A 27,548-nucleotide genomic window follows, 5' to 3' on the forward strand; every position below is an offset into this window, starting at 1 on the left:
GTCTGCAGCTTAGTTCTGCCTCCATCCCGCCCCCTCCCATTGCAAACAGTCGGAAGGGAGGAGAGAGACGGCAAGAAGGGGGAGGGAGTTTAGCAGTCACGCTCCTAAACTCCCTCCCACCTCCCTTCTCCGGCCGCTGTCATTGGCTCCCATAGAAGTATATGCAGCGGCCAACGTATTCCAGGCAGAAAGATAGTTCCAGGACTATCTTTCCTGCCTGGCATAAAAGCGCCCAGTGCTATATTGGCCGCCAGGGCATTTTTACGCCGTGGAAATACGTTTGTGTGATCTGATGCATTGGAATCCAATGCATCAGATGGTAGGGTATATCAGACAGCCATGAAAACGGTGGCTGATATATGCTCATGTGAATAAGCCGTAATTGTTGGAGAAGAGATTGCAGCCAAACTGAGCTGGAGGCATAGTCAAATGTGAACAAGATCAAGTAGTTAAACGTTTGTCATGAGGATAGAAAGTCATGAGACAAAAGTGAATCTTTAATGGGTTAAACCTGTGGCTGCTTATAACTTCTACCATACAGGTAGTAGAACCAGAGCTTGGGCTGTTTACTATGCCCTGGCACGCAAGTGAAAATGACATTTGGAACATTTGAGAGAAACATTGTAAGGAGAGATGATCTCAGCTCAACAGAATTCCTGAGAACCCTTCAGGTGAATAATAAAGTAATTACACCCCTTTAGCTCTACCCATAGATTTCAGTTGCAAGATATATGACACATTATTTTAATGTGTTCATAACTCCTCAGATGGCTTTTCAGAATAAACTGCTTTATTCTGTGTGTATATGAGTAATAATACTATTTCTGGTGATTATATGACTTGTATCTGGCATTTATCACTATTTTCCCTTCTGCAAGTTGTTTACCTAATTTTCAGTTCTCCCTGAACTTGTGGGAGGAGACTGCTGTTATGCTACGTTGTATAGACTGTGCACAGAGAAAACTGCAGTTTCTGTTCTTTGTCAGGTTCCGCTTACACCAAACGATTTTTCATTTGAATGAGAGAACAATGTCAGAGTTCGCTTGTTTATACAGACAAATACATCATTAACCCCTTCCCCTACCCCGTCAGGGTATGTATGCAGAGAGGTCGTGGGGCGATCTCTCTTCATACAGCGTGGGCGTCAGCTGTTTATTACAGGAAATAGTTCTGACAGCGGCGTTTAAATCCCCCGAACATCCCACCCGGCCTCCCCGCGGTGAGATCGGGGGAGCCGTGCAGGTGTAATGGCAGCCGGGGGCTTTCTGAATGGCCCCAGGGCTGCCTTGAGAGACTGCCTATCAAGCCATCCCCCAGGGCATCCCCCATTGTTCTAAAACAGCCAGTAAACTTCTGGGAAGTGAGCAAACCTATTGCTGGAGTTCCAAGAGCGAAATGTTGTCTCATTCTTGTCTGATGTTGGATTCCAGCTGCTCAACAATCTGGCCATCTTTGTGTAAATTTTCATTTCATAATATGGCAATCAAGATACTAATGACCGCCCGTCTGTGAGTGACTGAGTGATTTTGTGACTGTGTGAGTTACATGTGAGGATGTCACCATCATGTGATCTGCCCCTGATCACATGATGGTGATGTCATCTCAGGTCCTAAAACATGCAGAGTCTGACAGCAGCCATGGGCTTACAGGATATATGATGATGTCACCATCATGTGATCAAGGGAGGAGCTCGGAGCCCCAGGGATTGATCACATAATGGTGACATCATCACAGATCCTGTAAGCACAAGTCTGTTGTCTGGCTCTGCTGGTTTAGGACCTGTTACTAACTCCAATCCCTTTCACTATAGCATATTAGCAAGTGGCGCATTGCACCACCAGAAATGCTAGTACTAGTGTTTTTCTATTGGTGAAAGGTCTTGACTGCAGGGAGGTCAGGTCAGCATTCAGACTTTTCTTTTGCAAAGTCATACTGTTGTGATGGATGCAGTATGTGGTTTAGTATTATGTTGCCGAAATATGCAAGGCTTTCCCTGAAAGGGACATTTTCTGGGTGGGAGCATATGTTGCTCTAAAACAATTATATATTGCACAGCATTGATAGTGTCTTTCAAGATTTGTAAGCTGCCCATGCCATAGGCACTAATGCAACCCCATACCATCAGAGATGCAGGCTAGTGAACAAGCTGGATGGTCCCCCGCCTCTTGAGTCCACAGGACATGGCATCCGTGGTTTCCAAAAATAATTTCACATTTTGATTCATCTGACCACAGAACAGTTTTACATTTTTTCATCAGTCCATTTTAAATGAGCTTTGGCCCAAAGAAGACACCGGCGTTTCTGAATTGCATTGATATATGGCTTCTTCTTTGCATGGTACAGCTTTAACTTGCATTAGTGGATTGCATGGCAAACTGTGTTCACAGACAATGATTTCTGGAAGCATTCCTGAGCCGATGCAGTGATTTGCATTACAGATTCATGCCTTTTATAATGCAGTGCCATCTGAGGTACTGTAGATATAAAGCATGTAATATTCACCATCAGCCTTGTCCATTGTGTGCATTAATGTCGCCAGATTCTCTGAAACTTTGGATAGGTATATTTTTCTGAAATGGTTCCACAATTTTTAGATGCAGTTTTTCACAGATTGGTGAACCTCTGAATAGAGATGAGTGAACATGCTTGTTTAGAGCAATTACTCGATCGAGCATCGTTTTTTTTCGAGTAACTGCCTAATTGGGTGAAAAGATTCGGGGGGTGCTGGGGGTGAGAGGGGGGTTGCGGTGGGGAGTGGGGGGGAAGAGAGAGAGAGCTCCCCCCTGCTACCCCCGCTCCACCGCCCCCCGGAACCCCCTGAATCTTTTTGCCCAACTAGGCAGTTACTCGAAAAAAGCGATGCTCGATCGAGTAATTGTCCTAAACGAGCACATTTGCTCATCTCTACCTCTGACCATCTTTGCTTCTGAGAGACTCTGCCTCTCTAACATGCTATTTTAATATACAATCATGTGACTTAGTAGAAAATTGACCCTCCAGCTGTTTTTCATTAGTACCACTTACTTTTCCAGCCTTTTGTTATCTGTATCCCACCTTCTGTGAGATGTGTTGCTGCCATCAATTTCTAAATTAGTTAATTTATTTAAATGAAATGGAAAATTATCTCCCTTTCACCTTCTGATATGTGTTCTGTGTTCTACTGTGAATAAAATATGGTTATATGAGATTTCTAAATCATTGCATTCTTTTTAGCTTTTCATTTATTTACATTTTACACAGCAACCCAATTTTTGGGGAATTGAGGTTGTATTTCATAATTTAGTGATTATTCAAGTTGTATATATTTTGTGAATATGGTGTTTTTCGATTTTGAATAAATAAAGCTTAATTATCATATAAATGAAAAGATTATATAATACTCTCTTGTTTACAGTATATTAAGGTACTGCAAACCCACTTTCATAAGGTTATGGTCCCATCAATGTCAGAGGTTCCGACTGTTGCAGATTTCAGCAAAATTCGCAGATGAAATAATGTAGCATGCTGGAGAGCCAGAGCGAAACCAAATTTACCCTATAATAGCTAATGGCACTATTTGGTTTGCTATAAGATGGATCCATTTAGCAGGTGGTTTGTATTTTTTTGCTTTCAAAGTGGAGCAAAAAAAAAAGGAAAGTTTGGCGCAAGTGAGAAAGAAGGCTGAGTCCTGCTCTCAACTGAGAAATAGATAATCCAGCTGTGTCTAGTCTTTAAGCTTGGCTAGTTTCAATCAGCTTAGTGCAATTTCTATGGAATTTTCAACAATTGGTTAACCAAATAAGGGAATCTTAAGCTGACCATACACAGAGATTATCAACAGCCAATAAGGTCAATTTAGACCATTTTCTGCCATTGATTGAAACCTTTCTCATGAAACAAATTACTGTGACAGATGGCAACAGAGAAAAATATCTGTTAAAAGATTGATGTCCTGGTTGACTTTCTTGGTCATTGTCAAGTGCTGTAGATGATGTGAAATTACAGATCTACATCTCACCAAGGAACCTGGACCAGGCCACAGCAAAGATCGATAAGCAATTTTTTGTTTTAACTTACTTTATGGCATTTTCTTCCAAAACAACAACCTTCACAGACCAGCCATGAACGACAAATTGATCAAAAATAGCCATCTAAAATCCCTAATGTAAAAATAGCTTAACTTTTTTACATGTCTGAATTGGTTAATACATAATTTTGTTCCTTCTAAAGCTTATGGTACATTTGAACAAAATGACTATCATTCACAAAATCATTCAAACGAATGAAAGTGAACAATAATCATTCAGTTTAAATGCGAACCAACGACTATACGACAAATGAGAATCGTGAGGTTTTTGTTCAGTTTCAGCTGGCATTAAAATCAGCGCTGGCTCATTCACTTATTGGGCAGTTTCAATGCTAAACGCTAAGTAAATGAGAATTGCACGATTCTCTATGAGAATTTTGCAGTCTAAATAGGCTGCCTGAGTGAGAACGAGCGGGTAATGACGTCACCTGCTTGTTCGCTCGGACAAATGAGAATCATGAGATAAAACCTGTGTGAAACATCTGTAATAATCTGGAGCCTCTAGAAGGGAGCAAATACTTCGTATTACGTTTGACATACACTGTTGAAGTAATCATGAAAGAAAGAAAATCGCATTTGACCCACAGCTGGTTGCAGGAGGAAGTTCATGCTTCTTGACAACATATCTGTAGACAATGTGAGGAGGTTAAGAATTTTGAAGGTGCAATAACTTTGAGATTACGATGGCAGGTCACTTACTCATGTCCATGTGATGGGTTCTTGAAACTTCTGGCATTTTCATCAATCAGTCTTCTACTTTGGAGCAATCACTTTTTTCTATGTCCTGCTGAGTGAGAGATGGAGAGGCAGTTAGTGGCAGCCTCCTGCTGAATGTTATGGTGACTGTAGAAGGCAACAGAACCTCAGATGGAAGCAGAAAGAGTCTTAAACTAAATAAAAAACAAACTAAACGTAGTTTTCCTAAAATTTCCAATATGCTTTGCAAAGTTTTGGTGATTACCAAGTGCTTGGTATACAGGATTATAACAAATGATTTTCACAATTTGGAGAACTCATAACTCACATTTAATGACCCTCAAATACATACATTTGATATAAATGGAAACAGAAACTCAAAAAGTTTTTTTGCACAACATCAAAAATGTCTTCTACATCAAAGGTGTTCAATGTGAGCCCCCTCTGTCACTCAACACACATGGAGCCTGTAGACAACTGCCTGCCATACACAATGTATCAAATCATGATTAAACGATTGACTGATGCAATAGCTTCTATGATGCATACTTACAGATCATGCATGGTGGGTGGTAAGGGTGGCATGTAGACTCTATCTTTAACACTTCCCCAGAGAAAAGAATCCCAAGGCGTAAGGTTCACGGAACATGTAGGCCAAGAAAGAAGTTCACTATCATAACGACCTGCATGGCCAATCTATCTGTTTGGTAGTCACATATCGAGTTCACTTCTGACTTAACTGCGAGAATGGGAGGTGGTCTGTCCTATTAGAATATGAAACCTGGGATTCCCTATTCCAGCTGTTGCAGAAGCCATATCTCTAGTGTCTAGGTATGAAATCCCTGGATTGTTTCCTCATTGAAAGAGAAGGAGCCGTACATTTTAATACAGGTTACAAAGAAAAACCCATTCACCTTGGGGGAGTTGCTCATACGCTCCACGTAGACAGGTGGGTTTTCCCTCCCCCAGATTCTGACATTACATTTGTTGCCTGCAAGCTGGATGGCGGCTTCATCACTAAACACTATAGACTCCATGAAACCATCACTTTCCATTGGTTTGCATACTCTCGCAGAAGGAACTTCGCCGTGCTTTGTTGTACAGTTTCAGAGCCTGCAAGAATTGTAATTGGCAGGGATAACATCGCAAATGTTTATGCAGAATCTTCCACAAAGTCGGCTGCAGGACATCCAATTCTCTGCTTGCTCTGACAGTAGATTTCTGAGGACTTCAAGTGAAACTTGTACTAACGCGCTCCACTGTTTCCACACTTACTGATGGATGGCCGTATGATTTTTGCTTACATATACAACCTTTTTCCTACATACATATACCACCAGGAATCATTGAACAGATGTGGCTTTCTGGGGAACCCCTATAAGGAGTCCTCATACTATAAGTTTTAAAAGGAGCTTAGAAATATAACTTTGCACCAGGGCACAAGGGCTTTTAGCTCTCTCAGCACCAGAGTGGAGAAATTCGAGGCATTGTTGACCTTAGCTACATGGACTTGTGCGATTACACAAAGTGCGAGCCACCAATTTGTAGAAGGGAAAGTAGTCAGTCAGTGTTGTGGGTCAGAGAATGCCATCGCTGGGCTCCCACTCCTCTGTCCAGTGGAGCAAAAGAAACTACATCACACATATCACACTTCTGCTTAATCTTCACGGCCCAACTCCTCCAACATCTCTTACTCTGTCTGGTACTTCAAAGCAAGTAAAGTACTGAGAGCAAAATTAAAGCACTCAGGCTGTGCAGATCAGTGAGCAGCATGACGTAAGTGATGATGTTTTTTCTGCTTTGCTGCTTGAAGGATATGGGTGCTGAGGACTGAAGTGGTCTGTGGGGACCATTACTTGGTGGAGCACAAAAAGGGCTCCTTTACTTATAGTGGGCATAGAGGCAGCTCTGTTACTTGAAGGAGGCACTATCACTTTATATTTATTACTTATGTAGTGGCCCAGTATATGCTTTCATCGCCCCCTCCATAATGTCATACATGTACGTCTTATGTAGATGCTCTGTGCAAAAGTGTCTTGTGATTCTGTTATGTGTATTGCACAGCTGCAGCAAATGTAGAGTTAATGTCTGGTGTGAGCTGACTGTCTGGTAAATGTATCAATTTATGTCCTGTCTGGTAAATGTATCAATTTATGTCCTGTCTGGTAAATGTATCAATTTATGTCCTGTCAGTGAAGCTATAAATGCAAGTGCTTGAGAGCACGAAAATAGTTCCATTTTGACTTTCATCTTGAGTTCCATTTTGAGTTCCAGCTGAGAGAGTAAAGCACAGAGGCACATGGGGCACCTTCAGCCCTCATGTGTTGAAGATGGAAGAGGAGGAGAGATTTTTCCGAATGCAAGGATCAGCATTTTCAGTAAGTGAGCCACCAGAGAGAGAGAGAGAGAGAGAGAGAGAGAGCGTGAGCCAGTTCTAAGTCAGTGCAGAGGTACTCTTCTTCTTTCAATTGTTCAGGCTCAAGCGTCCTGAAGTCTGGGATCGCTGTGTGGAGGTACTCATCTTCAAGTGTCTGTATATATCTATAACACTACCTGCACTTGGAATACTGTCTATTTTTGCTTTGTATTGTTGGAGTGTTTATTCAAGTACATTTTTTTCAGGCCCTGACCCTTCCCAGGGGCCTGAGGTACTTCATATCTGTCTGCGGCTCATTTATTCTCCGCTGATGTTCATGCCAGTGGATATCGGAATAGTGGGTGTCACCCATGACAACCTCATCGCCTGTTCTAATGTTTATTGGGCATCCACATGCCAGGGGTGTTCGGAAGAGGCCCAGCACTGCCCTGGCCATGGCTGCATGCGTCCCTCCGAGAGGGAGTGTGGTAAGTGCTGTCATGACAACCCAGCATCTTGCCCTCCCAGGTCCTCAGTGTGTGCCATGTGTGACCCTACGGGACACTGCACTTATGCTACAGCTGAACTGCTGTGTCTAAACCCACTAATAAAAGTATAAGAGTTGTCTCATACATGTGCTGTCTCCAGTATATATAATTATTTTTTAAGGGGCACAAATTGGGCATATTTTTATTCAAGGGCTCGTTTGCATGGCAATACGTGCAGGTCATATTTTTTTTTAGAGGCATAGTGTTGGATATGCTTTTATTTAAAGCGGTGCTTCATGTGACACTCTTATTTTCAGAAAAAAGAACATTAAAGGAATTAAAATAAAATTTCTACAATCCTGGTGGGTGGAGAAAAAAAGATATAAGGTGATTTCACTGACTTTGTAGAAAAGGTTGCTCATAATGAAATCGAAGACGGTGGAATGAAAGTCCAATATTCTTTATTCAGAAATGTACACAAACTAAACATACAGTACATGCATGTAATGAAGTCAATGCAAAGCGTTTTAGAGGTCTATGGGTTGCTTCCTTTATCAGGATAAAGCAAGCCAACCCATACACCTTAGAAACGCATTGCATTGACTTCATAACATGCATATACTGTGAATGTATACTATATGTTTAGTTTAACATAGTAAGTTGGGCTGAAAGAGACAATGTCCATCTAGTTCAGCCTGTTTCCACATCCTTGTTGATCCAGTGGGAGGCAAAAAAAAAACCAATGAGGCAGAAGCCAATTAGCCCATTTAACCCCTTAAGGACCAAGCCTGTTTGTACCTTAAGGACCAAGCCAAATTTTGGAAATCTGGCATGTGTTACTTTAACAAAGAATAACTCTTTACGAGATTTGCATATCCAAGTAATTCTCACATTGTTTTTTCGACACATGTTGTGCTTCATTTAGGTGGTAAAAGTAGATTGATACGATTTGTATATTTTTATTGAAAGTACCAAATTTGCAGAAAATTTTAAAAATTTGACTAGTTTTCCTATTTTCAGCAGCTGTATATCACACATATATATATATATATATATATATATATACTGTACAATTTTTTAACTCAAATAAATAACTCCATCTATGTACTTTATTTTGGAAACATATTTGTAATTTTTTAAAAATTTTTTGCCAATTTTAGGAGACTTACAAATCTAACAGTAATTATTAAAATTTTGAAGTACTTTTTTTTTTTTACACCAATCCAAGTTTGCAGAGGCTCATAGGTGTCACACTGATAGTCACCCCAGAATATGAACCCATTTTGAAAAATAGACATCTGAATGTATTCATTGAGGGGTGTGGTTGGTATTTTTATCCCACATTTTTTTTGCAGGAATTAATGCAAATTATGTGCAAAATATTAAAATTTCATTTTTTTCACAAATGTGTCCTTTGGAAAACAGTTTTTTTTGTGCAGGGCACATGAAAACTGAGAAATACACTACAAAATTGATACCCCTGTTTCTCCAGTGCTCAGAAATATGCCCATTGTGGCCATAATCCTATATAGGGACACATGGCAGGGCCCAAAATGAAAGTAGCACCTGGGAGCGTTCAAAATACAAATTTTGTTGGTAAATCCTTCAGGCCCCATTGTGCGCTTGTAGAGGCACTGCGTTGCTAAAACAAGAGAAAACCCCCACAAATGACCCCATTTTGAAAACTAGACAACCTTACACATATGTCTAGTGGAATAGTGAGCACGGTGACCCCACTGTTTTTGAGTGATTTAATGCAAAACAGTTGAAAAAAAATTTCAATTTTCAATTTTTTTTATAAATGGGTCATTTTGAAGGGCTTTTTTTCCGACAGCGCACATGAAAACAGAGATGTGCACCCCAAAATTGATGCCCCTGTTTCTCCTGTATTCAAAAATGTGCCCATAATCCTATATGGGGACACATGGCTGGTTCCAAAATGAAAGGAGCACACGGAAGCGTTCAGAACACAAATTTTGGTGGTAAATCCTTCAGGCCCCATTGTGCGCTCGTAGAGGCACTGCGTTGCTAAAACAAGAGAAAACCCCCACATATAACCCCATTTTGAAAACTAGACAACCTTACGCATATGTCTAGTGGAATAGTGAGCACTGTGACCCCACTGTTTTTGAGTGATTTAATGCAAAACAGTTGAAAAAAAATTTCAATTTTCAATTTTTTGATAAATGCGTCATTTTGAAGGGCTTTTTTTCTGACAGCGCACATGAAAACAGAGATGTGCACCCCAAAATTGATGCCCCTGTTTCTCCTGTATTCAAAAATGTGCCCATTGTGCCCATAATCCTATATGGGGACACATGGCAGGTTCCAAAATGAAAGGAGCACACGGAAGCGTTCAGAACACAAATTTTGGTGGTGAATCCTTCAGGCCCCATTGTGCGCTCGTAGAGGCACTGCGTTGCTAAAACAAGAGAAAACCCCCACATATGACCCCATTTTGCAAACTAGACAACCTTACGCATATGTCTAGTGGTATAGTGAGCACTGTGACCCCACTGTTTTTGAGTGATTTAATGCAAAACAGTTGAAAAAAAATTTCAATTTTCAATTTTTTGATAAATGCGTCATTTTGAAGGGCTTTTTTTCTGACAGCGCACATGAAAACAGAGATGTGCACCCCAAAATTGATGCCCCAGTTTCTCCTGTATTTAAAAATGTGTCCATTGTGCCCATAATCCTATATGGGGACACATGGCAGGTTCCAAAATGAAAGGAGCACACGGAAGCGTTCAGAACACAAATTTTGGTGGTGAATCCTTCAGGCCCCATTGTGCGCTCGTAGAGGCACTGCGTTGCTAAAACAAGAGAAAACCCCCACAAATGACCCCATTTTGAAAACTAGACAACCATACGCATATGTCTAGTGGAATAGTGAGCACTGTGACCCCACTGTTTTTGAGTGATTTTATTCAAAGCAGTGGGAAAAAATTACAATTTAGATTTTTTTTGAGAAATGGGTCATTTTAAAGTCACTTTTTTCGGACAGCGCACATAAAACTGAGACATATACCCCAAAACTGATGCCCCTGTTTCTCCTGCATTTAGAAATATGCCCATTGTGTCCATAATTCTATGTGTGAACGAATGGCAGGGCACAAAATGAAAGGAGTAGCAGTAGAAGTAGACCCCTTGATGCCCCTCATCTATGGGAATAGTGAAAATTTTGAAAGTTTAGATTATGGAAAAAATTGAATTTGTAACATTTTAAATATGTTTCACCATAATTTTTGTTCATGTCTTGTGATATTCAATTTATCAAAAAGTATCAAGTATCAGGGGCTGCAAAAAAAGTATCAAGTATCAGGGCCTCGAAGAAAAAGTATCGATTTCACACGGTTACAAGGTTTTATAATAAATAAAAAAAGTGGGATTCATGGGATTTGTATAAAAATTTATTTTTTTTAATAATTTGGGAGAGTGTGGTATCTCTCAAAACATGGGGAGATGCATAGGCCGGGTTTTGTGGGACACATAGGGCAATAGTAGCGAGAATCACTGCGTCTGCCCTGTTTGCTACACACTCTGCATCTTTTCTGTGGGGTTGCCCTATTGGTTCTGCTGGGTACTCGGCAAATAAAATGTCTTTCTGTTAGTCTTCGGACATCTTCAGATTCATGACAAAGTCGGGGGTCTTCAGTTTAAAAAAGGAGGTGTGCAATTACATTTCCCTGGTAGTCAAGATATGAATCTCTGCCTCCTCTTTTCTTGTACAGGACAAAACTATTATGGACCGCCATTTGAATGAGGTATATGGCCACTTTTTTATACCAGGTTCTTGTTTTTCATTTAACCAAATATGGCTGCAATACCTGGTCTGCTAAATCAACGCCCCCCATGAATTTATTATAATTTATTATGCATTCCGGCTTTTGTTTGTCGGATGCAGAACCTCTCTCCCTGACGGCCTCTGTGGCATTTGTATGGATTGTACTGAGGGCAAATACATCTTTTCGGTCCCTAAATATTACTGCGAGCAGCTCATCACTGTGAAAAAAGACAGATGTTCCCTTCGGAATTTGCTTTCCCACCAGCCTCTGTGGAAAGCCCTTTTTATTTTTACGGATTGTCCCACATGCTCCGGTGCTTGATGTGTGCAGGAGTTTGAACAAAGGCACACTTGTATAAAAGTTGTCGGTATATAAATGATACCCCTTATGAAGGAAGGGCTGGATTAGCTCCCAGACAATTTTACCACTTATAGACAGATTAGGGGGACACCGCGGAGGATTGATTTTACTGTCCCTACCCTCATAAATTCTAAAAGTGGTGGTATATCCTGTCTCGCTTTCGCAAAGTTTATAAAGCTTCACTCCATAACGCGCCCTTTTAGTTGGAATATACTGCCTGAAACGAAGTCTCCCCTTAAAACTCATTAGGGATTCATCTATGCTGAGGTTTTTTTCTGGGGTGTAATGAGTTTTAAATATCTCATTGAAATATGTCATTAATGGCCGAATTTTAAATAAACGGTCATAATTTGGATCTGTTCTGGGAAGGGCTTGCAGATTATCATTGAAGTGAAGAAATCGTAATATTTCTTCATAGCGGTGTCTGGGCATTACCGCAGAGAACACAGGGGTGGCATGCGTGGGACTAGATGCCCAGTAAGATCTAATCGTGGGCTTCTTGACAATCCCCATATTTAATGTGAGCCCCAGAAATTTTTTAAATTCGTAAAGGGTTGTGGGCTTCCAATTTTTGGTGTGTGTCGAAGAAGGATGCTGAGCAATATACTGTCTAGCATGCAGATTAGTTTTACGGACCATGTCCGTCAAGAGTTCCTCACTTATAAAAAGTGAAAAATAATCCATGAAGGAGAAATTTGTCACATCCAGGTTTATTCCTGGGATGGCAGTGAAGTCCACAATTTTAGGGGTAAATGATGTGGTGGGTGTCCACACAAGGCTGGCGACTTCAATTGGAGGAACCGGCATTTCCTGTGCTGCAGCGCTACTGGGCCCTGCTAATTCTACTTGTGGGTTTATGCTGGCAGCGCTACAAGAGTTAGCAGAAGAGCTGTCGCTGTCACTGACGAGGAAAAGTGTATCTGAAAAAGCATCTGTCTCAGTTTCTGAATCCGAGTCAGAGCAGAGTATTGCATACGCCTCCTCCGCGCTGTATAACCTTCTGGACATTTTGTAAAAGAGAACTGTGTAAGAAAAAAAAAAAATGGCCCTCCGACACTGCTTTTTAGTGTGACGTAGCGTATAGAATATGCAGCACACGAAGTGATAAATATATACAATATTATGAGATGCCCTAGCTTGACAGAACTTATGATATAGATATATAATATATAACGTGTAACGCTCTAACGTACAAAAACGTACACTAACCTCTAACGAACAGTAATGTGATGCCCTAACGTACAATAGAACTGAAAAAAATTCTGCAGCACACTAAAGTATATCTATATGTATGGATATATAATATATAACGTGTAACGCTTACGTACAAGAACGTACACTAACCCCTAACGGACAGTAACGTGATGTCCTAACGTACAATAAAAACTGAAAAAAATTCTGCAGCACACTAAAGTGTGTATATATATATATAATTAAAAAAAGGTATAAGGTAAAACCTACACTACCTACACTAACTCTTTGAAACTTTTAGATGATGTAATCTAGATGATGTAATCTAGATGATGTAATTCATATGATGTAATTCATATGTTGTAACGTTTTTTTCACTGTAAGTTCTTCACAGGCAGCTGTAACAATCTGTCTCCTTCTCTCTGCTCAGAAATGAAGTGATCTGAGGAGAGAAGGGGGCAGAGTGAAGCTGCCTGGCATGTATTTACAAAACATTTGGCTCTGTGACCACCATGATTGGATCTCATGGTGATCACATGTGTGGAGGGACACAGGATTGGTCCCGATCGTTCCCACGGCTTCAGTGTCTCCGAGCAGAGGTTTGACAGCTCGGGCACTGAAGCCGCGGGAGCGAGCTCGCACTGCGTGCGCGCTCCCGACGTTTAAAGCACCGCCGTATTTTTACTTGCGGTGGTCTTTTAAGCCCAGCACCAGGCGCCGTATATATACAGCGCCTGGTCCTTAATGGGTTAAGGAAAAATTCCTTCCTGACTCCATAATGGCAGTCAGAATAATCTCTGGATCAACGTTTTGAAAGTTGACTCAAGACCCGGATCAACAACTCCAAATATTATTAAATGTCTATATCCTGTAATAGAATAGCGCTCTAAAAAGACACCTAATCTCCTCTTAAACTGTCTATCGATTTTGCCATCACCACGTCCTCAGAGCTCCAAGTCTCACTGCTCTTACAGTAAAGAACCCCCTTCTATGTTGATGATGAAACCTTCTTTCTTCTAGATGTAGAGGATGCCCTCTCGTTACCGTCGCAGTCCTGGGTATAAACAGATCATGGGAGAGATCCTTGTATTGTCCCCTCATGTATGTATGCATAGTTATTTGATCGCCCCTTAGCCGTCTTTTTTCCAGAGTGAATTATCCCAATTTTGATAGCCTCTCTGGGTATTCCAGTCCTCCCATTCTGTTTATTAATTTGGTTGCCCTTCTTTGAACCCTCTCAAGCACTGCAACATCTTTCATTTCACCATCTTGGATTTCATAATGAGCAACCTTGGATTTTAGAGCAGATCCGCTTACCTAGCAGACTCTTCTACGAAGTAAGTGAAATCACCTGGTATCTCTTTTTCTCCACCCACCAGGATCGCATGAATTTTATTTTATTTCCTTTTATGTTCTTTATTTGCATAATCGAGGTATTGTTTTACCCTGGAAGTCCGGTCACACTTCCCTATGTATGAGGACATGCTCAGAGATTTTGTGATTGGAAAATCAACTAAATTTAAGGTCCATTCAGATCAGCGGTGGGGACGCCTGTCATGTGATGGGCATACATACATCGCCTGAGACTCATTCTTATAACTCTGATTTACTTAAAATAGGAAGCCCAATGCTGAATAAAGCAATCTTTTTTATTACATGTGTATATTCCTACAACAATTTTTTTGACCATATATCATCATCACCATCATCATTACTACTCATAATGACAATAATATTTAACTTTAACCCTTTAACAATCACAGAATATCATGTCATGTGCCATTTCATGAGAAATCAAGTGCCCACCTATTATGATAATGAAGGGTTCACAGACATATTGAATGTTATAGAAAAAAAGCAAAACCATAGGAGCGGAGGTGGGCTTAGCTAGTATCATGACTAGAAACAATATACCGTATAATGAAAGTCACATCAAATAAATCAATTAGAATCAATCTGCTATAAACAGCATTACATATGTAGCAGACATGAACCCACCTCTTATAATAGCCACATTTAGATTCCTTAATGTCAAATGTGGATGTGCCTAAACAATATCATTGGGTAATGTATGTGGTGGCTTACAATGGCTGAAACAGCAAGTGAAAGATGTTAGCGATTAACTATAGTTCTGGGTCTTTCCAAAGAAACAGAGTGGTTCAGTGTATGTTATTGACAAAGGATATGTACAGCTTTGTAACTGATTATTTCATTGTACCAATGGATTGAGAAAAAAAAAGTTACTTTGCAAATAGTTTTATTAAAAGATCTTCTACTGTTTTGTGCAGAATGTTCCTATTCAGTATATTAATGGTTAGCGTCTACAAGGGAATTCTATATGTAGCCAGACCCTGCAGTCATGTGTTACTCCACTCAATCTGCCCCACAACTAATAGGACAGCTGCAAGGTAGTAACACTAGACTGTAGGATCAGACTACACAGGGTTAGAAGGAAAAGAAGAGGGAGAATGAGAAAGAAGAGGGAGAATATCTTCCCCCTTCTTCTCCTTCTCCAGAGGAAGCAGCAAGAGGAAGAAGAAAGACAGTGGCTAGCACAGTAGGCTTGCAGCATCGGAGTCCTTGGTTCAAAACTGTCCAGACAACTTTTGCATGCAGTTTCCTTCCCACCATGACCCCCCCCCCCTTCCCATTCCCCATTATATCTAATTTATATTATGATAAATTGATGATATGGTAGGTTTTGTATGTAGCAGAGACACAAAGACAGCATACAAACTCCATGCAAAAGTTGTTTGGTCAGATTTGAACCTAGGACCCCACTGGTTTGCCCTGTTGCCTTGCAATGCTGGAATCCTAGGTTGAAATCTAACCAACTTTTGCATGGAGTTTGTAGGCTCTCTGTCAGGGAACCGGAAACTGGAATGCTGGGATTCCCTGCACTGCCCCCAACCCCTGTCCCTGCGATGACTGGGCTATGTTCCCTGCACTCACTAGGGGAATGGGCCAGGGAAAAGACAACACAGACACTGGGAAGAAACAAACATACACTACGACATGTCAGACTATCCGGGTCGGCAACAGGAGGGTATACAGTACAGAAAGGGTCAGGCAAAAGCAAATTCAGGTCCAGAAGGCTGAGAGTCAAAACCGGGATTCAATACAGGAGTCAATGCAGAAACCACGAGTGTAGCTGGAAGACCAAACTAACACTGGCAAGAAGGGAAACATCAGGGAAGTTTAAATGCTGTCAGAACTCCAGCCCCAGCAGCTGATTGGGGCAGGGAGTCTGACAGCAGCAGAGACTCCCAGTCCTGTCCCCAGCACTGCAGAACAGGCGGAGATCCAAGCGCGCCTGGTTGCTATTGTGCCAAGGATACTGCGTGCGGCAGCACCCGCCGCATCCCTAGCAACCTGGCGGCCAGGAAAGGTAATAAGGGCTGGGGCTCCTCTGCGCCGCACAGCCCCAGCCTGAAGGACAGGACCAGCGATGTGGGCACCGCGGAGCCGCAAGACGCCGGTCCCGACACCACCGGACTTTACACTCTCTTTATGTTTCTGCTACTTGCAAAACCTGCCATATCATCAACTTATCATACTATAAGTTAGATAGATAGATAGATAGATAGATAGATAGATAGATAGATAGATAGATAGATAGATAGATAGATAGATAGATAGATAGATAGATAGATAGATAGGTGGATAGGTGGATAGGTGGATGGAGGATTCAGTCAATGAGGAAAAAAACATAACATTTGACCCCCAAGGCCATAGTTAATAATTGCAAATCCTGAATGCAGATTTTCTCAAGACATGGACCCACATTGCAGCAGTTGAATGCAGATTCAAAATCACATGGGCAGTGCTTTTAAATAGATAGTTGCTGGCAATACTACAGTTGTATCCACCTAATATAGTACTGATCATTATCAGGTCATTAAAATCACTAAAAAATTCTTACCTTATATATAGGCACAAGGTGCTAAGGGATATATTGGACAGAGTGTGTAAATTTGTTGCCAAAAAATCTCATTCTGTGGGTAATGTAATATTTCCCAGCTTTTGTCAGAAAATCATATCAAAAGAGACACAGTTAAGTACATTGGCATTCTTCAAGTGCGGTACAGCACAGTGTTCATTATGCAAATATGTAGGCAAAACAAGAACTTTTTAATCTGTATATGGTAATAAAGTATATAATATCAAGAGTTTCATTAACGTTGACTCTTAACATGTTTTGTATATTATTTATTGCAACAAATGTAATCTGCAATATGTGGGGTGCACTACACGTACCTCATGCAAGCGTATTGGAGAACACAATTTAATGTAAGAAATTCAGGATTTCGCAATTTATCAGGTGCCTCACAGCATTGTGTAGAAGGCCATCAGTTTGACAGTTATTGAGGCTGTGCTTTGATTGTGCAAGAAGCTTTTTAGATTTTCACATTATATACACGTACCCCAAGGAGTTATAGGGGTTGTACCAAAATTGCAAGTTATCCTCTATCCAGAATATAGGAGATAACTTGCTGATCAATGGGGGGCTTACTTCTGAGACCCCCGCTGATCTCCAGAACAGGACTCCCATGTCCTGCTGTAACTGTCACTGCGGGGGTTGCTTCTCCGTGATATCACTGTGAATGGAGCGCTAGCTGAGCTTGAGCAGTCAACACTCCATTAATTTCAATGGAGCTGATGGAAATACCCAAGTGGGTGCTGCTCGAGTATCTCCGCACTCCCATTGAAAGGGAATGGAGCGTTAATGTGCTTGCACAACCAGCGTTACATTCAGTCTTCTCCTGACTGCAGGAGGTGCATTAATCCCACAGTGAGGAGGACGGAGAACAAAGGATCCCCATTCTCGAGAGTGTGAGGGCTCTCAGCAGTCAAACCCCATTAATCAGCAAGTTATGTCCTATCTTGTGGCTGGAGTATAGCTAGCAATTTTGGTACAACCCCTTTATAAGACACATCTGTCATATTTGTATTAACCGAGGGTCTCCTATTCTGTATTCTAATGGAATTATACATTTGTGTATTTGGTCTTTGGAGACATGAATGGGTTAACACTGTGGTGGTACATATATGTCTAATTATAATATCTATATAGAGAGGTGTTTTGTATGGGATAACATGCTATGATTAAGAGCTGATTCCAGTTCGAAACATGTCAGCGTTTTTGTTTTTCTACGGGGGGCATATAGATTTTCAATAATGTTTTGAATAAAGATATTCTTTTATACAAAGAACAGAGCGCTGGGATTTTTGTGAACCTGGTTCATGCACAGAGGAGTACTGCAGCGTTACCTGCAAGACTGTGAAGCCATTAACTTGATCATACTAAAATATTTCTTCTACTAAACTACTTCTAGTTCACTGCACTTAAAAGGAATAAAAAGGACAGCCTCCGTTTATGCACTGTCGGGAGTACTCTTGAATAATGTAAAGTCATACAGATTAGATAATATATACATAATATATATATTCATTGTAAAGAAAAATCGCGCCCCTAGAAGAAGTTGTCATTTTATTGCAAAACTTGGCAGGCAGTTACATCTCAGGCAGATATGCAAATCATTAGAGTTGTGGTGATTAGATGAACAGCCTTGGCACCTGATGCCCTAAAAGTGGTTCCCTAAAAAAAAAAAAAAAAAAGCTCTCAGAGGCTTCATTTGTGTAGTGGCCTCTTCTTCCACTTGTGTAGAGCTTGTTGACCACTAGACTTCTGTACGATGCAGAGAAGAGATGTCACCCCGTTACCAGAGTCTGAGAGGGGCGCATTATTGGGATGTGAGAAGCTGGATGGTTGTATCAATGAATTGTCCCCCACCTGGGCCGTTCTAACCAGACTGTTAGGTGGTGTTGGGACTAGTGGATGTGTGAGGTCACACAAGGTGATCGGGCTCAGGATGCCCCCCGACAGACCACTAGTACAGAGGAACGTCTGATTGTCCGACAAGCACAAACTGCTCCAACTGTTTCTTTGTCCACCATCTAAAGACAGGTGGCATCATCTTAACAGGCCCTTGTATCTGTCAGAACCATTTCCTTGGCTAAAGGACATTTGGTCTCACGGCACCCATTATGTGTTCTGCCTTTGACACCCGCCATCACCTCTGTAGTGGTGTTGTGAATGACAAAACTAGAATGCTACGGAGTGGAACAGGGTTGTCTTCAAGGTTTAGTTTGGTCGACGGCCGTGTTCGAGTCTGGGGACCTTGGGGTGAGCGCCTCAATCCCGCCTTTAGTGTGGAGTGGCACACTGCCCACTGCTAGTGTAATGATCTGGGGTGGCCATCATATACAACAGTCAGTCACCCCTAGTAGTGGTACAAGGGACAATGACAGCTCAGTAATATGTTCAGGACATCCTGCAGCCACATGTATTCCTCCCATGGCTTCCAAGAGGCATTTTCCAACAGAATAATGCTCAGCTGCATACAAGAGGGTCCCAGGAATTCCTCCACAACATTGTCACACTTCTGTGGCTGCCCGGTCACCAAATTTACTGCCATTAGAACATGTATGGGACCATCTAGAGCCTCTATGACCGCCCATATCACATCTTATATCCTAACTAGAGGTGGTCCAACAGGGTACAAGAGTCTCAATGCCTGCCCGTATCACATCTTGTATCCAAGCTAGAGGTGGTACAACAGGGTACTAGAGCCTCTATGACCGCCCATATCACATCTTATATCCCAACTAGATGTGGTCCAACAGGGTACAAGAGTCTCAATGCCTGCCCGTATCACATCTTGTATCCAAGCTAGAGGTGGTCCAACAGGGTACTAGAGCCTCCATGCCCACCTGTATCACATCTTGTATCCAAGCTAGAGGTGGTACAACAGGGTACTAGAGCCTCCATGCCCACCTGTATCACATCTTGTATCCAAGCTAGAACAGGGTACTAGAGCCTCTGTACAAGAGGTCAGTTTTTCGCAATAAATCATCCTTTTGCTCTGATATTGTAATCACTTACTTATTTTAATGTTACAATCACACAGAGAAAGTTTAACTCATTTCCGACAACTCCTTCTAGGTGCTTGATTTTTTTTTTACAATCTGTGTGTTTATATATTTGTAGAGAGAAAGCAAAATTTTGTGACTTTTTGCCTGTTCTGGCAGCTCATGACAATTTCCCAAAAAAGTGTGTATGGCTTGACAAGAGGGACATAGCCACTCCAAACCAACATATATAATTTACGTCAGAAAGTAGCAAAAATTATATAAGAAGTGTATGCCAGATCAAACCTGGTGTACATTTCCATGCCGGCACATGGAGGAGTTGCACATGACTGCTGAGACCTGCGCTTGGCTGCAGGTATCACATGAATCAGCAGGGACAGGAGTGGCAGCAGCACTGGAGTAAAGGGTCAGGTAAAGAGCGAGTAATGGATATTTTATTATTTTATGCCATTACCTTCCCTGAGGCTTTTTTTTTCAATTCTCGAAAGAACGCCTTTAAAACTCATCTTCACTAAATGGCTAATATTGTACAACTATCTGCAAATGATTTGCTCCACAATTTATAATTATAAACACACGGGATTGTATATTGTTATATTGTGGTATCCATTATTCTCTTCCACCTCCATAAAGATACTTGGCTTAATAGTATCAACATAGATAAACAAAACCAAAGGGTCTTTAAGAACAAGTTGGTAGTCTATAATGGTAACACCAAGAGGCAGCTCAAACGTTACAGGTACTTTACAAAGACACTTATAAATTAAATCCCCGAACATATTATTGGTCCTGGCAAAGTTAAATAAAATCAAGGCTGAAACCTTTGGGAAAATGATGAGCATGCCAGAAGCCAGTGAAATTAGTGAGACATTGTGAGCATCACTCTCTTTCTCCAAGAAACTAGTTTATTTTCCCCTTCACACAATCAATCTTTCCTTCTTGGTGTTATTTCTTTTCTTTCTCAGTTTTATGTAGTGCAGTCAGCATGTAGCTTCAGAAAGTACACAGCTGCCAATTTTTCAAAATGCTGCTTGGGAAGAATTTTCTGTATACTGGGAGCCAAAAAATGGCTGCTTTGCACTTAGATTAATACTGGGAGAACATGAAGAAAGCGAAAGGCTATGTATCCCCAGATAAATATGACACCTTGTCAATATAAGGATGAGTTGTCATAGTGTACACATCATACACATCATGTCTACGGAGAATATGCTGTAAAAGCTGACAAAAGACTATAGAAAGTTCTATTCTCACTTCTCTGTCAGGTTGTATACCATAAAAAGAAACAAACATTGTAACATATAGCTAATACTGTGTTTCCCCAAAAATAAGACAGTGTCTTATATTAATTTTTGTTCAAAAAGGTTTAACTTTTTACATGTATAGCTGCCTGGACACTATTTAAATTGACTTTTTTAATTAACTATTAGCAGGGCTTAATTTTGGAGTAGGGCTTATATTTCAAGCATCCTCAAAAATTCTGGAAAATCATGCTATGTCCATTTTCAGGGTATGTCTTATTTTTAGGGAAACCGGGTATAATAATTGTGTCACCAAAACCCATATTTTATTTAATTTTATTGCTTAGGAGGAAGGATGGTTTTACATATTATTAGTATGCTTTTATCGGTTTTTGTCCCATCTAGTCAATCCATTCTCAAAAGGAAAGCTGCAGGCAGCCATATATTAGTAGTACTCTAACTTCATTCAACTGAATGGCTAACCATGGTTGTGTCCAGTTCATCATAGCAAAAATTACTCTGTCTCTTGGCACCCTGCTTTGGCTAACTGAGGTGTTCCCAAGCAGTAGGTCTCTTCTATGAAATCTATATGTTCCAATAGACAGGGGACACCTAGTTAGGACAACTGTTTTTTTTTAAAAAAGATTTAATATACAGGGTGATTCAAAGGCAGGGTCATCTGAAATATCTTCTTAACAAAAAAAGATGTACATAGGAAACTTTGTAGAAAACTTAGATGGGTGGGAGAAAACCATTTTTGGCACTATGGTGGTGCATGCTGGTCATCTTGATGGCAACCATCACTTGGATTGAGACCAGGAAACTTCAATGGAAAGGGGTCATGGGATACATGTTTGATGGGTAGAATGTCATCAGACATTGATGGATGCAGTGATTTTTTCAATACCTGCACCCATTTTTAAGTTATGGATATCATGTTGAGTATTCACAGTGGAAAATGAAATGTCAGATGAGATGCAGAGTGAAAATGTAAACTCTTCATTAAATATCAGTCTAACCCATGAAGAAGTGCCGAGCCATCTTAAAACATTAAAATAGACAAATCGCTGGGTCCTGATGGTATACACCCCCAGGTTTTAAGGGAATTAAGTAACAGATGATGCTGTAGAGGTATTTTTCCATCTTTCTTATTTGCATAAGTAATGTGATACACAAACGCTTGTTTCTTATATTTAAGGACTCTATAGTGGCAGGGTCTGTTCCATTGGATTGACGCATAGCCAATGTGGTGCCGGTATTCAAAGAAAAAAAGCAAATCTGAAAACTACAGGCCAGTAAGTCTTACTTCCGTTGCGGGTAAAATGCTTGAAGGTTTTCTAAGAGATGCTACCCTGGAGGACTTTAAGGAAAATGACCATATAACTCTGTATCAGCAGGGGTTTATGAGAGACCACTCCTGTCACACCAACCTGATCAGCTTCTACAAGGAGGTAAGTTCTAGACTGGACCAGGGAGAGTCATTGGATCTTGTGTATCTGGACTTTTCCAGAGCATTTGATACTGTGCCGCATAAAAGGTTGGTATATAAAATGAGAATGTTTGGTTTGGATGAGAATGTGTGTAAGTAACTGGCTCAGTGATAGAAAGCAGAGGATGCTTAACAATGGTACATACTCTGATTGGGTCACGGTTGCTAGTGGGGTACCACAGGGGTCGGTTTTGGGTCCTATTCTTTTTAATATATTTATTAATAACCTGGTAGAAGGGTCGTGCAGTAAAATATTAATATTTGCAGATGACACAAAACTGTGTAAAGAAAGGTGGCTACAAGAGGACCTGGATAAGTTGGGGGCTTGGGCAGAAAAATGGCAAATGAGATTTGATAAATGTAAAGTTATGCACATGGGCAGAGAAAATACATGTGACCATTACACGCCAAATGGGAAACCACTGGAAGACACTGACATGGAAAAGGACTTGGTGATTTTAGTTAACTGTAAGCTTAACTGGAGCAACCAGTGTCAGGCAGCTGCTGCCAAGGCAAATAGGATCATGTGGGGCATTAAAAGAGGTCTACTGGAACATGACGAGAACATTGTTCTTCCTCTTCACAAGTCAGACCACACATGGAATATTGTGGACAGTTTTGGGAACCAGTACTCAAGAAGGACATATCAGAGCTTGAGCTGGTACAAAGGCGGGCAATTAAAGTAATAAAGGAAATTGGCAGACTACAATACCCAGAGCTCTGCTGAAAATGCAGACAAAACGCATGTTAGCGCTGCTGAAACCATGGTAAACGCAGTGTTGAAAAATGCAGCATTTTTGAAAACACCTGTGTGAGGGAGACCTTACTGTAAGGCCTCCCTCACACAGGCATTTTTGTACAGCGTTTAGCGCTGCCTTTTCAGCGCTGCACTAAACACTGTACAACGCTTCCATTCATTTCAATGGGGCTGCTCACGCAAGCATCAAAACACAGCGTCTTCAACACTGCGCTTTGACAGAGAATTATGTTCTATCTTTGGCCGTTTTCAGCTGTGCGTCACCCATTAAAATGAATCGACAGCAGTCTTCAAACCCCTTCATTAGCGAGAGATGTTCAGTCGGGGATGACAAGTGCCCGGAAGCCTACCCGGAGCTCCAAATAGCAGCGGCAAGGACCTGGACGGCGCCTCTTAGGTAAGTATTGATTTTTTTTTCAGTTTCCTTTGCCAAAAAGTTGTCAAAAATGCATGATAACATATTCGATAAAAGAGTATAAGAGGGGTCTGGATGCCTTTCTTGAGAGATACAATATTATATGTTATAATCATTAATAACTTCAGAAGGGTTGGTGATCCGGGGATTATTCTAATTGCCAGATTATAGTCAGGAAGGAATTGTCTTCCCTTAAATGGGAAAAATTGGCTTCTACCTCATTGAGGGTTTTTTTTGCCTTCCCCTGGATCAACATTGGTGGTTAGTTAGTAGGCTGAACTGGATGGACATATGTTTTTTTGGCCTTAAATACTATGTGGTCTATATGTAGAATTATTTGATATGGAAAACACTAATCACAGGTCTTTTTAGGCATCAGACGATGCTGTTAATCCAGGACAGAATTGAGAAGATCCTGATGGTCAGTAACATAGTTCTTGTGAGGTGGTTGAGGCTTTCAATCAGGAAAACCCAGGACGATAGCCAGTGAGTATACGAACTGGCAAGAAACAAATGCAGAAGTTTAAGGAAACTGGTAGTGTCCGGGACAAATCAAGAACTATTCGTCTGAACAGTGTTACCGTTCTCCGATTGGTGGAGCTTCCAGCAGTCAGACCCCCAGATTTGATATTGATGACCTATCCTAAAGATTAGTCATCAATATTTCAGGACAGAAATAGCAGAGTGCAGCGATGGCTGGGCTGGAAGCTAGTGCGGATGCGTTCCTGAGATCCCAGCCACCAGATTTAGATGAAAGAAAGGAGTGAGAAGCGCCGGCCTTCTCTGCTGCTCTGCTATTTCTTTTTGTAGAAGAGGTGGTTCTGTTTCCCTGGCAACAAGCAGAAAAGAACCAGAGGGCAGAGGAATCAAGGAGAATGGAGCATTTTGAAAATAAACATTTCATGGGTGAATGCATTATTTTGCAATTTCAAACTCATTGAAATATTATTTCCAAAATGGGAATACCCATTTAATCCCAGAAAGAAACCTTAAGCAGCTTTGTAAATAGTCTTGAGGTTGAAATGGGCTACTGTTTAGTGAATACAGCATCTATGCAGAACTATGTGTCTCCATGATTACAGACTACAAGCATATGCTGTATATAGTTACTTCCTGCTGTCATATGTGACTCTACAGCTCACCACCGCAGGATTGAATCAGTCTTCATGTGGATAGGGAGGTGCAGGGAAGAAAAAATTTTTTTCCAGCAGCAAACCAACAGGTCACAGGAAAAGCAGAACTCCCAGCACTCTCATAAAATAAAAAATTGTTTTTATTGCATCTTCTAAAGGACAATGCACTGGGAAACAAAAGATAAAAACAGGAACCCTTACATGTTTCAAGCCATATAATAACTAAGTGCAAGTACTATACGGCTTGAGATATGTTAGCGTTCCAGTTTTTATCCTCTACTTCCCAGAGCATTGCCTTTTAGACGTTAGGTCACATGTGACTCTCTTACAGGGCAGAGGGAGAAAAGTTATGCATGACAGCAGAATCATGGAACAGACAGGGATTGCGTCTGTCAATTGAGAAAGACATATAAGTCTATATAGGAGCTATATACAGAAAACAGTAAGATATTCTTAATCAAGAGTATTTGTAGAGTTGTTTCATTTTTTTGTTTTAGAAAAGGTTGCAAAGGTATACATACCATTAAATAAATGTTGGTAATTATGCTGAAATAACCTATTATAGTACTTCTAATGCTACATAACAAATGCTGTATAAAAACACTGCTATATTCACATATGTGTTTTTTCTACAGGCAGAGTCTTTAGATATTATAAAGCTTTTGATTTGCATTGCAGATAGACATAATAATGACCTCTAATATCCTACAAGAAGCAGAATACTTTGTGCTATGTCTGATTTATCAACCTCATTTATATAAACAGTATTATATGGATAACAGGCGACTGTTTAATATCCCAGTTACCCCATAATGGAAATATTTTTTTCAAATCATTCTGGGGACATTTATAATATTGGCTTTACATCAATGGTAAAGAATGGATGTGGTAGAAATATGTATCTTATTAAAAGCAGCAACGCTTACAGATATAAAGTCCAAAGTCTGTGCATGATGGGCTATACTAATGAGAATATCATTCCACTCGCTTCTCTTTATGCCTATTCACTTCACTAATTATAAATCCATTACATTACTTGGCTCACAAGCACAGCATGAAAAATGATGTATTGTGTACTCTCTATCTCGCTGCACTATTCGGCTTCCTCCAAATGTATTTTAAAGTGTTTCAATGTTTTGGAAAAAAATAATGGGGCACTGTCATATTAAATCTACTAAATTAGATTTTTAGGGGCCAAAGGAAATATGTAGGTAAGTGTTATTGTAACAATCACTTAGTCATACATGGCTTTATATCCAATGCCAAGATGACATAGAGTAATGAAAACAGAGCACAGTCTGTCATTCTTAATAATACAGTAACTCGCATTAATTACAAGAATGGTTAATTGGACATACCTGCACAGAGACTTCAAGAATCAAAAAGTCATTGTGTAGCTTAAAATGTGCCCCAAAACCTAAAAAAAGGCAGTCTTCTGGTAGGAATAGGCGAAGGCTGAAAGTGGATGTAGAGAAGTAATGCAATAAATGCACAGTGTACAGAAGCTATTTTGCTATTTATTCATTTCCTCTTTCATAATAGCATTAAGGTTATAGTACTCATGAGCACAACAACAAATCCAATATAAGGAGTAAATCCTCAATCATAGTCTATTGGTGCATTGTCAGGCTCCAGCTCCTTTTATGTGCAATCGCGACATATACCGTGTTTCCACCAAAATAAGACACTGACTTATATAAATTTTAATTCAAAAAAAGGCACAGTGTCTTATTTTGGGGGGGGGGGGGTTGTCTAATAATAATGACATCATTGAATGGCTGTGATTGGTTAATCCAGCGCCGGCTTTCATTAGTTGACATGACGCTTGATTAACCAATCAGAGCATTAGCTTGCTGGAAGCGAGGTATCAAAGACTCGCTACCAGAAAAAACTACTCTGTCGGCACGAAGGAGGACACAGCAGCCTGTAGCAGCATCGCAGGCCATTGCGAGGGACCAGGACGCCGCCTGCTAGGTGAGTATTGTTTTCAAGGGAGAGCTTATATTTCAAGCTGGGGTAGGTCTTATTATGAGGGAAAGACAGGTAGTTACATCCTTAAAGGATGAGTATAAATACACTTAGTATAAATGCAGATAATGCAAAAATTTATAAGGAAACCCAAAATGTGGAAAATGATGAAGCTGACCCTAAGCCTGCTGATATATGAAGACCCTACATACCAGTAGAGTGTCAGTCCTGATGAGGGCAACCCCACGTCACTAAAAACTGGGGAGACCCTGACTTTCCCTAGATGGTGACAGGGAACAGTGGCAAGGAAAGATGTCAGTCAATTATTAATGAACCACTAGAGTACAGGGAACAGGATGTCAAACACCCCAGACAATAAATGAATATCCAGCAGACTTATGTTAATTGAAATGCAGGTCAGGATAAGGAGCTGCCAACAGGACCAGACACATATTCAGAAAAAAAAGTATAACTGTTGTCCTCTGTGAGGAGTTGTAAATATACATAAACTTAAAGCTGATTGGTTGGCTGGGACACCCATATTCCAGCCAATCAGTCAGGTCATACACTAGCAGAGAAGTGTCCTCATTGGTGTCCAGTGCTGAAATGACAATGAGCATGCGGTGCTGTGAGGATCATGTTGGCTGACATTGTGACATCACCCTAT

The 27,548-nt window shown here is 40.7% G+C and overlaps 1 protein-coding gene across 1 annotated transcript; it reads right to left on the minus strand.

Annotated features, from left to right (window-relative positions):
• Positions 1–11,409: 11,409 nt before the first annotated feature.
• Positions 11,410–12,762, minus strand: LOC136626576 (piggyBac transposable element-derived protein 4-like). The gene has a single exon (XM_066601625.1). The coding sequence runs from the start codon at positions 12,760–12,762 to the stop codon at positions 11,410–11,412; it is 1,353 nt and encodes a 450-aa protein (XP_066457722.1).
• Positions 12,763–27,548: the final 14,786 nt, after the last annotated feature.

The sequence above is a fragment of the Eleutherodactylus coqui genome, chromosome 4, assembly GCF_035609145.1.
Source record: "Eleutherodactylus coqui strain aEleCoq1 chromosome 4, aEleCoq1.hap1, whole genome shotgun sequence".
NCBI lineage: Eukaryota > Metazoa > Chordata > Amphibia > Anura > Eleutherodactylidae > Eleutherodactylus > Eleutherodactylus coqui.

What these genes read in the sequence shown, in the direction of transcription:
- LOC136626576 (XM_066601625.1), bottom strand. Translation starts at nt 12,762, where the DNA reads ATGTCCAGAAGGTTATACAGCGCGGAGGAGGCGTATGCAATACTCTGC.